The sequence below is a fragment of the Prionailurus bengalensis genome, chromosome D4, assembly GCF_016509475.1.
Source record: "Prionailurus bengalensis isolate Pbe53 chromosome D4, Fcat_Pben_1.1_paternal_pri, whole genome shotgun sequence".
Classification (NCBI taxonomy): domain Eukaryota; kingdom Metazoa; phylum Chordata; class Mammalia; order Carnivora; family Felidae; genus Prionailurus; species Prionailurus bengalensis.
Genome location: NC_057359.1, coordinates 25069302 through 25087281, shown reverse-complemented (window position 1 = coordinate 25087281; position 17980 = coordinate 25069302). Strand labels below are relative to the sequence as shown.

At 39.7% G+C, this 17980-nt stretch overlaps 1 protein-coding gene across 2 annotated transcripts in view; it reads left to right on the top strand.

Moving 5' to 3' along the window:
- Window positions 1-3277: 3277 nt before the first annotated feature.
- Window positions 3278-17980, top strand: part of KIF27 (kinesin family member 27) — a 93551-nt gene continuing 78848 nt past the window's right edge. The window contains exons 1-2 of one of the 2 annotated variants that reach the window (XM_043565363.1): window positions 3278-3387; window positions 9516-9884. In XM_043565363.1, coding sequence (XP_043421298.1) covers window positions 9587-9884 — 298 coding nt within the window. In that variant the 5' untranslated portion in view covers window positions 3278-3387; window positions 9516-9586. Of the gene's footprint in view, window positions 3392-9515; window positions 9885-17980 lie in introns of both variants that reach the window. The other variant, XM_043565362.1, reaches the window with a different exon arrangement.

The following is a 17980-nucleotide window of genomic DNA, read 5'->3' as shown; positions in this document are numbered from 1 at the left end:
GGCCGAACCTGGTCGGTTTGGGCCTCCCCGAGCCAGGTGCTCTTGCGCTTCTGTGCTCGGCTGCATCACAGAAAGGCTACAGGAAAAGGACATCTGTGTCCTACATAGATCACTAGAGAAGGTGTGGAGGATGGATTTGTGAGGGCAAGACTGGAGACATGGAGAAATCATAGGTTCTCACCCTGCCAAGTGTGAAAGTGCAGGCTGCTCCATTCCAGTGCCAACCATCTGCCGCATTCAGCTGCTCTGCTTCAGTCTAGAGAGGCACAGAGGCCCATTAACCAGCCTCTACCCGTCGCGGGAAGGACACCAGAAGGCCAGTTTCCTCTTGGTGAAGCTCTCTGGATCACTCTTAGAGCCTCCTTTGACTCAGTAGGAAAGCTTTTCATGTGTGAACCCTCTATTCCCCACGCCACAAGGCCGAGACCCCATGACTCTCTCCTTGGCACTCCCAAGTCCCACTTATAAAGACTTTGAAAGGAGATAGGGTTGGAGTTGGAATGGAGTTAGCTTTGTTCTGCTGTCATCCTGGATGGTGTGGGAGGAGATGACAATGACTGGTATCCACTTTACAGTTTGGGGAACTTTACAATTTGGGGAACTACCAGACAATGACTGGTACCCACTTTACAGTTTGGGGAACTCCTTAAAAAAAGGAGTTCTAGGGGCGCCTGGGTGGCGCAGTCGGTTAAGCGTCTGACTTCAGCCAGGTCACGATCTCGCGGTTCGTGAGTTCGAGCCCCGCGTCAGGCTCTGGGCTGATGGCTCAGAGCCTGGAGCCTGTTTCCGATACTGTGTCTCCCTCTCTCTCTGCCCCTCCCCCATTCATGCTCTGTCTCTCGCTGTCCCAAAAATAAATAAACGTTGAAAAAAAAAATTAAAAAAAAAAAAAAAAAGGAGTTCTAAAGATTCAAAATAATTAGTGAATTCACATCTTTGGGTTTTAAAAATTCAAAATACAGGTTTCCCTGCTACCTGGAAGTAGCATGGTCCTGCAAAAACTTTTGTAAGCCAAAATGGTGTAAAGCAAACAAGCAATTACCCTTAATTTTTATGGAAAAATTTTGAGCATTCCAAGACCCCCAAATACCTTCTCTTTTATTTTTATTTATTCTTATTTTTATTATTTTATTTTTTTTTAACGTTTATTTATTTTTGAGACAGAGAGAGACAGAGCATGAATGAGGGAGGGTCAGAGAGAGAGGGAGACACAGAATAAGAAACAGGCTCCAGGCTCTGAGCTGTCAGCACAGACCCTGATGTGGGGCTCGAACGCACAGACTGTGAGATCATGATCTGAGCCAAAGTTGGACGCTTAACTGACTGAGCCACCCAGGCACCCCAAAATACCTTCTCTTAATTCTTTTCTGATACCTTAGGGCACATCTTGCTAACAGATGCACAAAATAAATCGAGATAAAGCATAGATGCTCACAGACAAGTTCAAAGCTAAGGGGGCTTGATGCTGAGGTGCTCAGTATAGTTCCCTTGAAGGCAGTTGGTGGGGCCACTCTTGTTTCCCGGGTGCCTGCTGCCTCTATACTATAAACACTGGCTGCAAAACAAACCTATTGTGGCTTTTGCCTTTTATCATAAAGCGAAAATCCTCTTCAGATTTCTTCGGTTAATGAAAAGAGGTAACTAATGTAGATCTTTCAGCCGAGAGGTATAATGTGAACTTTTGAAAAGTAGGGGATACTTGTAATTCAATTTAATAACTAAGCACTTTTTTTTCCACCTTCACTTCTAAGTTCCATGAGAGAAGGGATGCTTTTTGAAAATGCTTAGATTGTGGGGCGCCTGGGTGGCTCAGTCAGTTGAGCGTCCGACTTCAGCTCAGGTCATGATCTCATGGTTTGTGGGTTTGAGCCCTGCGTTGGGCTCTGTGCTGACAGCTCAGAGTCTGGAGCCTGCTTCGGATTCTGTGTCTCCTTCTCTCTCTGCCCCCTCCCCTACTTGTGCTCTGTCTCTCTCTGTCTCTCAAAAATAAATAAATGTAAAACAAGATTTTTTTTTTTAATTAAAGAAAAAATGCTTAGATTGTGAGGGGTGCCTGCCTGGCTTAGTCAGTAGATCATGCGATTCTTGATGTCAAGGTTGTGAGTTCAAGCCTCATGTTAGGTGTAGAGATTACTTTAAAAAAGAAAAGAAAAATCTCTTGGGAGAAAACACTTAGATTGTGCTATTAAAAATGGGAGGCATTGAGGCATTTAAAAGTAAATAGGAGGGGTTCCTGGGTGGCTCAGTCAGTTAAGTGAGCGACTGCATCTCAGGTCATGATCTCATAGTTCTTGAGTTCAAGCCCAGCATGGGGCTCTGTGCTGATAGATCAGAGCCTGAAGCCTGCTTCTGGTTCTGTGTCTCCCAATCTCTCTGTCCCTCCCCTGTTCATGCTCTTTCTCTCAAAAATAACTAAACATTAAAAAAAATTTTTTTAAGTAAATTAGAAAAGTTAAACATAGAATAACCATATGACCCAGATCCCAGGTCTATACCAAAAGAACTGAAAACAGATGTTAAACAAACACATGCACAAATACTTGTACATGAATGTTTCTAACAGCATTATTCATATTAGCCAAAAAGTGGAAACAACCAGCGTGTCCATCAAGAGATGAGTGGATAAATAAAAGGTGGTAAGTCCACACAATTGAATATTATTCAGCATCAAAAGGAATAAAATTACTGATACATGCTACAACATGGGTGGACCCGGAAGACATTGTTTAGCAAAAGAAGCCAGACACAAAAGGCCACAAATTGTATGATACCCTGAATACAAAGTGCCCCCAATCTGTAGATTCATACAGACAGAGAAAGTAGATTAGTGGTTGCCAGGGACTGCATCAGAGGGGAACTGAAGAGGCTGCAAACTGACACGGGGATCTCCTTTTGTGGTGATGAAAATGTTTTGGAACCAGAGGTGATGGTTGCACAGCATTGAGAATGCCTTCATGTACACCTTAAAGCCGCTCGATGTATGTTATACGAACTTTACTTCAATAAAAATAAACTGAATTAGCAGCTAAAATATGGAAACGCAACGTGAATCTTTCTTACGTTCAGTTTACAAACTGGTGGGGAGTGACTTCGGTCCGGCACGCTGAAAGCAATCCCCTGCGAGTTGGCTTTGTAGCCACACCTGGAGGTGGTCTCTAGGCGGCCAGCGCACCGCTCCTCTCGGTGGGGCGGGGCTCCTCGGGGGCGGGGCTCGTCGGGGGCGCGGCGCAACGGCCGGCCGGGAGGGGGCGCGTTGGCTGCTGGTTTCGCCGTTGCCGGGAGAACCCGCGACAACAAAAGGCGCGGGCGGCGGCGGCGGCCCGGCGGAGCGAAGCTGGGGAGGCCTGTACTGTGCTCGCCGCCGGAGATCAGGGCTTTCTCGAGCCGGTCTGTAAGTGGCGTGCCGGCCTGGCGGGGCTCATGCGGCCGGGTGCGGTGCGGCGCCCTCCCGCCCTAGTGCCGCAGCGCCCGCGCTCTAGCCGTTTCGGGGAGGGGGCGCCGCCTAGGGGTCGGGCGTCAGGGGCCGCCGCGGGACGGCTCGGGGTCGGGGGCGGTTGCGGGGCGGGCAAAGCCGAGGGAGGGCGTTGGAGGGGGCTGAGGTCGTTGCTGGGACCCCTGGAGAACGGCTTGGGGAAGTTGGGTCCCCCTAGGTAGACAGGCCCGGGGATTAGGGACGTGAGCGAACGCCGGACGGGAGCCCCACCGAGGCTGATCCTGTGTGTTTTTTGTGCCGGTGCTTCCAACTTCGGGAGCTAAACGGGATGGGAAAGCCCATCCCCCCTGGGGGTTTCGTTTTGTCGCTGGTCTCCTTTTTCCGTTGCGGATGTTGAAACTTTGGTGCAACGCTGTAGAAGTCTGAAAGTCCTCTCCCTCAGAGGCAGGTTTGATTAAGAAAGAGAGGGTACCCAAATTCTTTGTTCGAAACACTTTTTTTTTTGTTTGTTTTAGTCTCTACACCCAAGATAAGGCTCGAACTCACTATCCGGAGATCAAGAGTAGCAGATTCCGAGGCTAAGCCAGGCAGGCACACCAAAACACTTTTTAAATAACACTTCGCCCCCTCCAAGTTGTCAAATTTTTGTTTTTCCACTTCACTTTCTATATTCTTTATCTAGTCATTTATGCATTTGGGACCTTTTCTGAGATCCTTTTGTGATTCATTGTTAATTTGCTGGGAAATTTCTTACAAAAATATAATTAACAGACCACAATTTTTAGACAACCCACTACTTCTGAAAAGCCGTGGGCACAGGATAGAAACAGTATTAGAAGACACTTCTTTTTGATCAGTGACATGGCATCATTGATCAAAGATTCTCTTGCCTTTACTCAATTTCAAAACTCCATTGAGTATGCCTAAATATTACCAATCAGATTTCCCCTTTCTTTACATTTCTTGGCGGGACAATACACATGCTTCTGGTTACTGCAGTTGACCAGAATCTAAAGCATAAATGCTATGGATTTTTTAAATGCTTAAATTCTTGAATATTACTCTTTTGCAAGCCATATGTTTAAGGGCCTTTATTTATTGGAATAGAGTAGAATTTCATTTCCCCTTGTAGCAAAATTGTTTCCTATTGCAAAAACCAAGAAAGTGAAAATATCCCAGTTACACTCTGTACCTTTTTTTTAAGCAGTTTTGTTGGAAGTAGTTAGGTTTGACTTAACATAGACTATGACTTTTGTTTTAATGTGATGCCATAAACAGACTTTAAAAAGCTAATCTGTATGATAAAAAACTTCGAATATAGATGTTCAGAGACATTTGAGAGAACCAACTCATTCAGCATCTTTGTAGTTTCTTTGGAAAAGTTTCCAGTACCAAGTGACTGTGGAGTCCTATAGGATACAAGAAAGGATTTATCATACATATGAGTATTTTTTCACAGCTGGTTTTAACTAGAATGATTAAAAGTGACAAGGTGGGGTGCATCTCTTTGTTTTTGCCATTACACATAGCATGTTGACTCTGTTTGGGGATTTTACAGCCCAAGGGAGCTGGTATTTTTTTACTCTCTGAGCTTTTAGTAGACTAATGTATTTGTTACTGTGATCCTTTTCAGACTTTCCCACTCACGAAATTATAATCTGCAGTACTGCTGCAGAGTTTTTTAAAGGCTAGTGAATATTAAATATGTCTTCATTATCATCTCCATAGCAAGTAGTGCCGAAAATGTTATTTTAGTCTGTTAATAGTCTACTAGGTTACTTAATGATAGTGTTCAAGACTCTCCTTCTCTAAAGAGCCCAGCCACACCCCAAACTGATTATTTTTCATTATCTGCACTTGAAAATTATCATAGACTGTTTGTTACATTTTCTTTTTAGCTTTTATATGGTATAAGCTTTATCCTACCAAGACTGAACATTCATGTACAAGTTTTCATAAAAACATATATTTTTATTTCTCTTGGGTATATACCAAAGAGTGGAGTTGCTGGGTCAAATAATAACTCTGTGTTTTTGAGGAACTGCCAGACTCTTCCGAAGTGGCTGCATCATTTTACAATTCCGTTGGGAGTATGTGAAGGTTCCATATTCTATACATCCTAATACTTATTTTGAACTGTCTTAAAAAATTTAAATATATTAATATCCTTTTCTTTTGAGAGAGAGAGAGAGAAAATGCGAGCAAGTGGGGGAGAGGCAGAGTGAGAGAACCTCAAGCAGGCTGCAGGCTCCACACCTAGTGTGGAGCCCAACAGGGCACTTGATCTCATGACCATGAGATCATGACCTGAGCCGTAATCAGGAGTTGCTTTTTTTTTTTTTTAATTGAAGCCTTTTTTTAAATTGAAGTGTAGTTGACACACAATGTGACTTCAGTTTCAGGTGAACAGAAAGTCTATATGTTATGCTATGCTTGCCACAAATATAACTATCATCTGTCACCATGGAGTGCTATTACAAGATCGTTGACCCTATGCTGTACTTTTTATCCCCAAGACTCATTCATTTCATAATTGGAAGCCTGTTATCTCCTACTCCCCTTCACCCATTTTGTCCATCCCCCATCCTGCTACCCTCTACTACTGTCAGTTTGTCCTCTATATTTATGGATCTGATTTTGCTTTTTGTTTGTTTGTTTTGTTTTTTAGATTCCACATATAAGTGAAATCATATGGGGGCCACCTGGCTGGCTCAGTCAGTGGAGCATGGGACTCTTGGTCTCAGGGTTGTGAGTTCAAGCCTGACATTGGATGTAGAGATTACTTAAAAGAAATAAATAAACTTAAAAAAAAAGAAATAAAAAGAAATCATATGGTATTTGTCTTTCTCTATCTGACTTGTTTCATTTAGCATAATACCCTCTCGGTCCATCCATGTTGTTGCAGATGTCAAGATTTCATTCATTTTTACGGCTGAGTAATATTCCATTACCTACACACACACACACACACACACACACACACACACACACACACACACCTTGGATTGTGAGTAACTTGGTCTGTGAGTGTTGTGCAGGAGGAGCAAACATTTCTCGTAAACTTTAACTTGATAAATGAGTGATGTCTTGCAATACAAGTAGTACATGATGCCGAACATCACATGATCACAGCTGAGCCAGTGGTTCTGATATACAGGTACTTTGGATTACAAGCCTGTTTCTGGAACAAATTGTGCTTACAAACCAAAGTTTTACTATGTATATTTATATCCCCTACATCTTTTTTTTTTTAAGTTATTGAGTTTTAGAGAAAGCGTGTGTGTGTGACCTGGGGAGAAGGAGGGAGAAAATCCTAAGTAGGTTCTGCACTGTTAGTTCAGAGTCCAACTTGGGACTTGATCTGACGAATCATGAGATCATGACCTGAGCTGAAATCAAGAGTTAGATGCTTAACCGACTAAGCCACGCAGGTACCCCATATATACCATGTCTTTTTTATCCATTCATTTATTGATTAACACGTGGGTGGCTTCCATAGTTCCATATCTTGGTTATTGTAAAAAATGCTGCAAGAAACAGGTACATATGTCTTTTTGAATTAGTACTTCCATATTCTTTGGGTAAATACCCAGTAGTGGAGTTACTGGACCATATAGTAATTCCATTTTTAATTTTTCGAGGAACCTCCATACTGTTTTCCAGAGTGGCTGCACAAGTTTGCATTCCCACCAGCAGTGCTTGAGGGTTCCTTTTCCTCCACATCCTTGCTAACACTTGTTATTTCTTGTCTTTTTGATTCTAGCCATCTGACAGGTGTGAAGTGATACCTCATTGTGGTTTTGATTTGCATTTGTGTCATGATGAGTGATGTTGGGCATCTTTTCATGTGTCTGTTTGCTGTATGATGTCTTTTTGATTATAGTTGTGTTAGTGGGGTTAGAGTAGTAATCTTATTGTAGTTTTGATTGCATTTCCCTACTGGCTAATGATGCTGAGCATCTTTGCCTGTGCTTATTAACCACTTTTATATATTTGAGGAACAAAGCTTTTAAATTTGATTAAATCCATTTTATCTGTTTTTCCTTATAAAGCTTATTGCTTTTGCTTTGGTGTTACACCTGAGAAACCGTTGCCAAATCCAACGTTACTAAGAGTCACTCTTGTGTTTTCTTCTAAGAGTTTTATAAGTTTCAGCTCTTACATTTAGGTCTATAAATGATTTTGAATTGAATTTTGTATATGATGTGAGTAGGAATCCAACTGCATTCTTATGCATGTGGACATCCAATTGTCCTATGACCATTTATTGAAAAGTCTATTCTTCCCCCCATTGAATTGTCTCGGCACTCTTGTCAAAAATCATTTGCCCAAAATATGAGGGTTTATTTCTGGATTCTCAATTCTTCTCCATTGATCTTTTAGTTTGTTTTCTACCAATACCACACTGTCTTAATTACTGTTGCTTGGTTTTAGAATTGGGAAAATGTGTCCTCCAAATTTGTTCTTTTTCAATATTGTTTTAGCTATTCTTTGTCCCTTAAATTTCCATATGGATTCTAGGATAAGCTTGTCAATTTCTGCAGTTCAGCTAAGATTTTGATAGGTGTTGCATAGAATCTGTAGATCAGTTTGGAGAATATTGCCATCTTAACAATACTGTCTTTCAGCCCATGAACATGAGATGTTTTTCCATTTATTTAGATCTTCTTTACTTTCAACAATCTTTTATAATCTTCAGAGTATAAGTTTTACATGTCTTTTATTAAACTTATTCCTATGTATTTTTTTAAGTTTATTTATTTTTTTAATGCTTATTTATTATTATTTTTTTTTAATTTTTTTTTTCAACGTTTATTTTTTTGGGGACAGAGAGAGACAGAGCATGAACGGGGGAGGGGCAGAGAGAGAGGGAGACACAGAATCGGAAACAGGCTCCAGGCTCTGAGCCATCAGCCCAGAGCCTGACGCGGGGCTCGAACTCACGGACCGCGAGATCGTGACCTGGCTGAAGTCGGACACTCAACCGACTGCGCCACCCAGGCGCCCCTCAATGCTTATTTATTTTTGACAAGAGAGAGAGACAGAGCATGATGGGGGAGGGGCAGAGAGAGAGGGAGACACAGAATCCAAAGCAGGCTCGAGGCTCTGAGCTGTCAGCGCAGAGCTCGATGCAGGGCTTGAACTCACAGACCACGAGATCACGACCTGAGCCGAAGTCGGATGCTCAACTGACTGAGCCACCCAAGCGCCCCTTAAGTTTATTTTGAGAGAGAGTGTGAGTGGAGGAGGGGCAGAGAGAGGGAGAGAGAGAATCCCAAGCAGGCTCTGTGTTGTCAGTGCAGAGCCTGACTTGGGGCTCAGTCTCATGAATCATGAGATCGTGACCTGAGCTGAAGTCAAGAGTCTGTTGCTTAACTGACTGAGCCACGCAGGCACCCCAGTATTATATTCTTTTTGATGCTACTGTAAGTGGAATTTTTAAAAAATTTTCAGGTTCCTTATAAGTATAGTGGGCAATTTATTTTTTAATGTATTAATTCTACCAGAAGTCTTCAGAAATAAGTATACCATATTTTAGAAGTAGAAAAGCAGTGTTTCAGTTAGTTTGGATTATTTTTGAATAATCAATAACTTGGTTTCAAGTTATATCATAGAAATCCTTGAGACTATTTTCATCGATTTATTTCTGATATTTGTGGCAAAAAGATGTTACTTTCCAGCACATAGCTATAAAATCTAGTAAAGGGTTTTCTTTCAACACGGGTGTACAATTATTCGGTTATTTCCTTGTCTTAATTTTCTAACTCTCCAGTTATTCAGTATTTAGATTAATGGACTGGGAAACCTATTTTTACTACAGAAAGAATGGCACAATAGAATCCCATGCACTTATCACTTTGCTGCATCATTTACCAACTCATGGCCTCTACTCCTTAGATTGTTTTGCAATAAATCCAGACATTTCATCTGTAAATTATAGGTGTATTTTTATAAGACAGATTTACTCTTTGTAACCGACTTATATTGGAGGAAAACCTGCTTTAATGGACTTTGCTTGAGAAGATGGTTAATTAGGATAGAGAAGTCAGTAACTAAATTTTGTTTTTATTTTGTTACACAGGAGTCCAGAAATTACATAAAATGGATATTTCTCACACTAGATACTGAATATTAAGTAAAATCTAAGTTGCTATGGAAGAAATACCAGTAAAAGTTGCTGTAAGAATCCGACCTCTGCTATGCAAAGAAGTTCTTCATAATCATCAAGCTTGTGTGAGAGTTATTCCAAACACCCAGCAAATTATCATTGGGAGAGATAGAGTCTTTACTTTTGATTTTGTTTTTGGCAAGAATTCCACTCAAGATGAAGTTTATAATGCATGTATAAAGCCACTAGTGTTGTCGCTCATTGAGGGCTATAATGCAACCGTTTTTGCCTATGGACAAACTGGATCCGGGAAGACCTACACCATTGGAGGAGGCCATGTTGGTAAGATTCTCGTCCTACCTTTGACTTTTATTTGAGACACTAGAATCAAGCTAAAATATGACAGTGCCTGACACATAGTAGGTTCTCAGCATATTAATTGAATGAAATAAAGGATAGTCAGATGAGTTCATAAGATCATCATCTTTGAAAGATTTATTTTTAAATATTGGTGTTTTAGTCAACAATTTTTTATTGTATTTGCTTGAGGAAACAAGTTTAAGACAATGTTCAGTGTTCAGCCCTTTCCATTTTTTTCCAGTCTTATTGAGATATAATTGGCATATACCATTATATTAGTCCAAGGTGTACAATATAATGATTTCTATACATGTATATATTGCCAAATGATTACCACAGTAAGTTTAGTTCACATCGATCACATCATATAGTTCTAAATTTCTTTTTCTTGGATAAGAACTTTTAAGAGCTAATATTTTAGCAGCTTTCAAATACACAATACAGTGTTATTAACTGCAGTCACCAATATTGTATATCATTACATCCTCAGAACTTAGTTATAACTCAGAGTTTTTACATCTTGACCACCTTCACCCATTTCCCCCACTCCTTGCCTCTGACAAACCTTTGTCATTTTGAACAGAACTTCAAGTAGAAAGAATTGAGTTAACATGACCAGATTTTGGTCTTTTAACATAGTCCACTTGTAAATATCAGAGTCTTACAACCAAGACTTAGAGGCAGTAGGTAGAATTTGTTATGTGGTTTAAAGTGTCTTTTTTCCCCCTATTTTTTAGCCAATTTTTATTTTATTTTTTCAGCTTTATAGAGGTACAATTGACAAATAAAATTGTACGATATTTACAGTGTGCATCATGATGATTTGATGAATGTAAACGTTGTCAAAGGATTCCTCCAATATAGTTAACACATCCATCACCTCACATATAAATACAGATTTCTGTTTTAAATACTGAATATTTTAGAATATAGTTTCTCCTGCTTGTAATTATAGTTTGGAAAAGGTGAAATTGTTAGGATTTCTGGTAGAGCTGGAAGGAACCTTGAAAATCATCTCTCTCTATTTATAAGTGAGAAGCTCCAGCCATGGAGCAATCACTGAAGGGCTTGCTCAGCTAGAGGGCTAGTGACAGCTGGGATTGAATGCCAAGTCCTCTTTTTTTTTTTTTTTTTTTTTAATTTTTTAAATGTTTATTTATTTTTGAGAGAGAGACAGAGTACACTAGGGGGATGAGGCAGAGAGAGAGGGAGACACAGAATCTGAAGCAGGCTCCAGGCTCTGAGCTGTCAGCACAGAGCCCGACGTGAGGCTTGAACTCACGAACTGTGAGATCATGACCTGAGCTGAAGTCAGATGCTCAACCGACTGAACCACCCGGGCGCCCCGCCAAGTCCTCTTTTGAGGACTTGTTTACTGTATTGATTTTTTTTTTTTACTAAATGCAAACTTTTGAATGTTGTACATATATATGTATTATTGTCTAAAATTATTGCTACGTTCTGTATACGTGTAATGACTCTTAATGTATTTTCTACTTTCCTGCTTCTCAAATATAGAATATGTGACTTTCAGAAACATCTCTTATTACATGTAGGGACTGGTGAGGGGTAGATTTGGAGTCTGGCTGAGTTGAGGAAGCCCTGATTACAAAGATTAAATGGAGAGGCCGTTAGTGCCCGGTACCCCCCCACACCACCATTTTTAGAATCAGTATGACATAGGATTAAGAGGTTAAAGATACTAGGTTATTTTAGGGTCTCAAAAAATTCAAATTTTCTGTTATAAGTTGTGGGGTTTTTTTTTTTTTTTTTTTTTAGGGCTGTAGCCCCTTTTTTAATTGGCAAATGTTTTGTGATCTTTAAGACTCAGTATGTTCTTTTTACTAATAGGAGTTATGTTTAGAGCTTGGTGACTTAAGTATAGCTATATTGTTTTTTATTAAGAAGCCATACATACAATTTTAATTCTTTAAGGGAAAAAGTTATTAAGTTTATCTATTCTTGGGGCATCTGGGTGGTTCACTCAGTTAAGTGACAGAGTCTTAATTTCGGTTCAGGTCATGATCTCACTGTTTATGAGTTCGAACCCTGCATCAGGCTCTGCACTGACAGTGCGGAGCCTGCTCGGGATTCTCCCTCTCTCCCTCTCTCTCTGCCCCTCCCCCCCCCCCTCTCTCTCTCTCTCTCAAAATAAATAAATAAACTTAAAAAAAATATTATAGCTGCTCTAAAGTACTTTATACTTGATAACACCCTTAGAAACAGTTTTTTATTTTATCCCCTCAGTTTTCTTATTCTTTTTATTTTTTTTAATATATATTTTTAAAAATGTTTAACGTTTATTTATTATTGAGAGACAGAGAGACAGAGCATGAGCAGGGGAGGGGCAGAGAGAGGAGGAGACACAGAATTGGAAGCAGGCTCCAGGCTCCAAACTGTCAGCACAGAGCCTGACGTGGGCTTGAACTCACGAACTGTGAGATCATGACCTGAGACGAAGTTGGACGCTCAACCGCCTGAGCCACCCAGGCGCCCATCTTTTTATTTTTTAAAAAAATCACTTTTTTTCCCACCATGTTAAGTGTACTCTTTAATCCCCATCCCCTCTTTCCCCCATCACCCTACACACCTCCCGTCTGGTAACCGTCAGTTTATTCTCTATAGTTAACAGTCTCTTTCTTGGTTTGTCTCTCTTTCTTTTTTCCTTTGCTCATTTGTTTTGTTACTTAAATTCCACAAATGAGTGAAATTGTATGGTATTTGTCTTTCTCCGACTGACTTATTTCGCTCAGCAGTACACACACTAGCTCTATCCATGTCCTTGCAAATGGCAAATTTTTATTATTTTTTTTATGGCTGAATAATATTCCATTATATATATCTGTGGTATCGTCTTCATCCATTCATCTATTGATGGATACTTGGGCTGCTTCCATAGTTTGGCTATTGTAAATAACACTGCTATAAACATAGGGGTTTAAACAAAGGGGTATCCCTTTGAATTACTGTTTTTGTATTTTGGGGGTAAATACCCAGTAGTGCAATTACTGGATCATTAGGCAGTTCTATTTTTAAGGTTTTGAGGAAACTCCATACTCTTTTTCCACTGTGGCTGCACCAGTTTGTATTCCCATCAACGGTGCAAGAAGGTTCCTTTTTCTCTACATCCTTACCAACACTTGTTTCTTGTGTTGTCGATTTTAGCCATTCTGACAGGTATGAGGCAATATCTCATTGTAGTTTTGATTTGCACTTCCCTGATGATGAGAGATGTTGAACATCTTTTTTTTTTTCTTTTTAGTGTTTATTTATTTATTTTTGAGAGAGATAGAGTGCGAACAGGGGAGGGGAAGAGAGAGGGAAGCAGAGAATCCCAAGCAGGCTTCACGCTGTCAGCACAGAGCCCAACATGGGGCTCGGACTCATGAACTGTGAGATCATGACCTGAGCTGAAATCAAGAGTCAGTTGCTGGGATGCCTGGGTGGCTCAGTTGGTTGAGCATCAGACTTCGGCTCAGGTCATGATCTCACGGCTTGTGGGTTTGAGCCCCGTGGCAGGCTCTGTGCTGATAGCTCAGAGCCTGGACCCTGCTTTGGATTCTGTGTCTCCCTCTTGCTCTGCTCCTCCCCCACTCATGCTCTGTCTCTCTCTCTCTCAAAAATAAATAAACATTTAAAAAAATTTTTTTTTAAAGAGTCAGTTGCTCAACTGACTGAACCACCCAGGTTCCCCTCGAGGATCTTTTCAGGTATCTATTGATCATCTGGATGTCTTCTTTGGAGAAATGTCTGTTCATGTCTTCTGCCCATTTTTAAATTGGATTATTTGTTTTTTGGGTGTTGTATCAGTTCTTTCCATATTTTGAATACTAACCCTTTATTGGATGTCATTTGCGAATATCTTCTCTCGTTCAGTAGGGTTGCCTTTTAATTTTGTTGATTATTTCCTTTGCTGTGCAGAAGCTTTTTATTTTGATGTAGTCCCAATAGTTTGCTTCTGCTTTTGTTTCCCTTGCCTCAGGAGATGTATCTAGTAAGAAGTTGCTATGGCCAATGTCAGAGAGATTAATGGCAGTACTCTCTTCAAGGATTTTTGTGATTTCAGGCCTCACATTTAGGTTTTTAATCCACTTTCAGTTTGCTTTTGTATATAGTGAAAGAAAGTGGTCCAGGTTCATTCTTTTGCATGTAGCTGTCCAGTTTTCCCAACATCATTTGTTGAAGAGACTGTCTTTTCCCATTGCATATTCTTTTCCTCCTTTGTTGAAGATAAATTGACCATATAATTGTGGGTTTATTTCTGGGTTTTCTATTCTGTTCTATTGATCTATGTGTCTGTTTTTGTACCAATACCATACTGTCTTGATTGCTATAGCTTTATAATGTAACGAAGTCTGGAATTGTGATTCCTCCAGTTTTGTTTTTCTTTCTTTTTTTTAACACTTTTTAATTAAATTTTTTAAATGTTTATTTAAAAAAAAATTTTTTTTTTTCAACGTTTATTTATTTTTGGGACAGAGAGAGACAGAGCATGAACGGGGGAGGGGCAGAGAGAGAGGGAGACACAGAATCGGAAGCAGGCTCCAGGCTCTGAGCCATCAGCCCAGAGCCTGACGTGGGGCTCGAACTCATGGACCGCGAGATCGTGACCTGGCTGAAATCGGACGCTTAACCAACTGCGCCACCCAGGCGCCCCAAAAATGTTTATTTATTTTTGAGAGAGAAAGAGAGAGAGGGGCAGAATGCAAGCAGGGGAGGGGAAGAGAGGAAGGGAGACACAGAATCTGAAGCAGGCTCCAGGCTCTGAGTTGTCAGCACAGAGCCTGACATGGGGCTTGAACTCATGAACCGTGATACCATGACCTGAACTGAAGTTGGATGCTCAACCGACTGAGCTACCCAGGTGCCCCCAGTTTTGTTTTTATTTTTCAAGATATCTTTGGCTATTTAGAGTCTTTTGTGGTTCCATACAAATTTTAAGATTATTGTAGTTCTGTGAAAAATGCTGTTGGTATTTTGATAAGGATTGCATTTAATGTATAGATTTCTTTGGGTAGTATAGACATTTTCACAGTATTTGTTCTTCTAATCCATAAGCATGGAGCGTCTTTCCATTTCTTTGTGTGTCTTCAGTTTCTTTCATCAATATTTTATAGTGTTCAGAGTACAAATCTTTCACCTCTTTGGTTTAGTTTGTTCCTAGATATTTTATTTTTGGTGCAATTGTAAATGAGATTATTTAATTTTCTTTCTGCTGCTTCATAATTAGTGTATGGGAATGCAAAAGATGCCTGAACATTGATTTTGTATCCTGTGACTTTACTCAATTCATTTATCAGTTCTAGGAGTTTTTTTGTGGAGTCTTTAGCGTTTTCTATATATAGTATTGTGTCATCTGCCAGTAGAGTTTTACCTATTCCTTACCAATTTGGATTTCTTTTATTTCTTTTTGTTGTCAAATTGCTATGGCTGGGACTTCTAGTACTATGTTGAATACAAGTGGTGAGTGTGGTCATCCTTGTCTTATTCCTGACCTTAAGGGGAAAAGCTCTCTGTTTTTTACCATTGAATATCTTGTTGGCTATGGGCTTTTCATATATGGCCTTTATTTTGTTGAGATATATTCCCTCTGGACCTACTTTGCAGAGGGTTTTTATCATGAATGGATGATGTTCTTTGTCAAATGCTTTTCTGCATCTGTTGAAATGATCATATGGTTTTTATATTTTCTCTTACTGATGTGACATACCACATTGATTATTTTGCAGCTTATAAACTAGTCTTGCATCCCAGGAGTAAATCCCACTTGATCATGGTGTATGATTTTTTAAAATATATTTTTGAATTCGGTTTATTAATATTTTGTTGAGGCTTGCATCCATATTCATGAGAGATCTTGGCCTGTAGTTGTCTTTTTTGTGGTGTCTTTATCTGGTTTTGGTATCAGGGTGATATTGGCTTTATAGAATGAATTTGGAAGTTTTCCTTCCTCTTGTATTTTTTGGAATAGTTTGAGAAGAATGGATATTAGCTCTTTTTTAAATGTTTGGTACAATTCACAGTGAAGCTGTCTGGTTGTGGACTTTTGTTTGTTGGGAGTATTTTGATTCCTGAATCAATTTCATTGTTTGTGATTGGTTTGTTCAAATTTGTATTTCTTCCTGCTTCAGTTTTGATAGATTATATGTTTCTAGGAATTCATCCATTTCTTCTAAGTTGTCCAGTTTGTTGGCATATAGGTTTTCATAATATTCTATTACATTTGCTTTTATTTCTGTGGTGTTGGTTTTTATTTCTTCCCTTCTGTTAGTAATTTTGTTTATTTGGGTCCTCTCTCATTTTTTAAAGGAATCTTTCTAGAAACTTATTCCCTGGCTCTTTAAAAATTATAATAATGTGCATTGTAAAAAGAATTGCAAGTGATGCTTAAGAAATTAAATTAGGGGTGCCTGGGTGGCTCAGTTGGTTAAGTGTCAGACTTTGGCTCAGGTCATGATCTTGCAGTTTGTGAGTTTGAGTCTGGCATTGGGCTCTCTGCTGTCAGTGCAGGGCCCACTTAGGATCTTCTGTCCTCCTCTCCTGCCTCCCCCATAAAAAAATGAATAAACATTAAAAAAAAAGAAACTAAAATAAATGAAAACTAGTCTCATCCCAAGGAAATAACCATCTGATGTATAGTATTCTAGAGTGCTTTAGACATTTTTCTAGGCATTTTACAAATATGCATGTAGTTTTATTCTTGTTGTTTTGTTTAATGAATTATTATACCATTATTTCTATAACTTTCTTTTTGCATTTAACAATATAAAGTATTTCATTTCTTCACTTTTGTGTCATAGAAATTTACTCATTTTTTCAGACTATATAATATTCTACAATTAGAATGGACCATAGTTCCTCCATTCCAGTTTTTATTTATTTCTGAGAGAGAGATAGAGTGTGAGCAGAGGAGGGGCAGAGAGAGAGGGAGACACAGAATCTGGAGCAGGCTCCACGCTTCGAGCTGTCAACACAGAACCCAGCGTGGGGCTCCAACTCACGAACCATGAGATCATGACCTGAGCCGAAATCAGACACTTAACCGACTTCTTCCTTACCAATTTGGATGGCTTTTATTTCTTTACGTTGTCGAATTGCTATGGCTAGGACTTCCAGTACTATGTTGAATAAAAGTGGAACTCCTTTGCACTGCTGATAGGAATGCAAACTGGTGCAACCACTCTGGAAAACAGTATGGAGGTTCCTCAAAAAATTAAAAATAGAACTACTCTATGACCCAGCAATTGCACTACTAGGTATTTATCCAAGGGATACAAGAGTGCTGTTTCGAAGGGGCATGTGCACCCCAATGTTTATAGCAGTGCTATTGACAATAGCCAAAGTATGGAAAGAGCCCAAATGTTCATTGACTGATGAAGGGATAAAGAAGATGTGGTGTATATATATACAATGGAATATTACTTGGCGATCAAAAAGAATGAAGTCTTGTCATTTGCAACAACGTGGATGGAACTAGAGGGTATTACGCTAAGCGAAATTAGAGAAAAACAAATACATGACTTCACTCATATGTGGAATTTAAGATACAAAACAGATGAACATAAGGGAAAGGAAGGAAAAATAATGTAAACAGGGAGGGGGACAAACCATAAGAGACTCTAAAATACAGAGAACAAACTGAGGGTTGCCAGCAGGGTGTTGGGTGGGGGGAAGGGCTAAAGGGGTGAGGGGCAATAAGGAGGACACTTGTTGGGATGAGCACTGGGTGTTATATATAAGTGACAACATCTGTTGTTGCCTGAGTTAATTTTAGCCATTCTGACAGGTATGAGGTCGTATCTCATGTGGCTTTGATTTGTATTTCCCTAATGATAAGTGATGTTGAGCATTTTTTCATGTGTCTGTTAGCCATCTGGATGTCTTCTTTGGAAAAGTGTCTATTCATGTCTTGCCCATTTCTTCACTGGATTATTTGTTTTTTAGGTGTTGAGTTTGATAAATTCTTTATAGATTTTGGATACTAACCGTTTATCTGATATGTCATTTGCAGATATCCTCTCCCATTCCGTCCATTGCCTTTTAGTTTTGCTGATTGTTTCCTTCACTGTGCAGAAGCT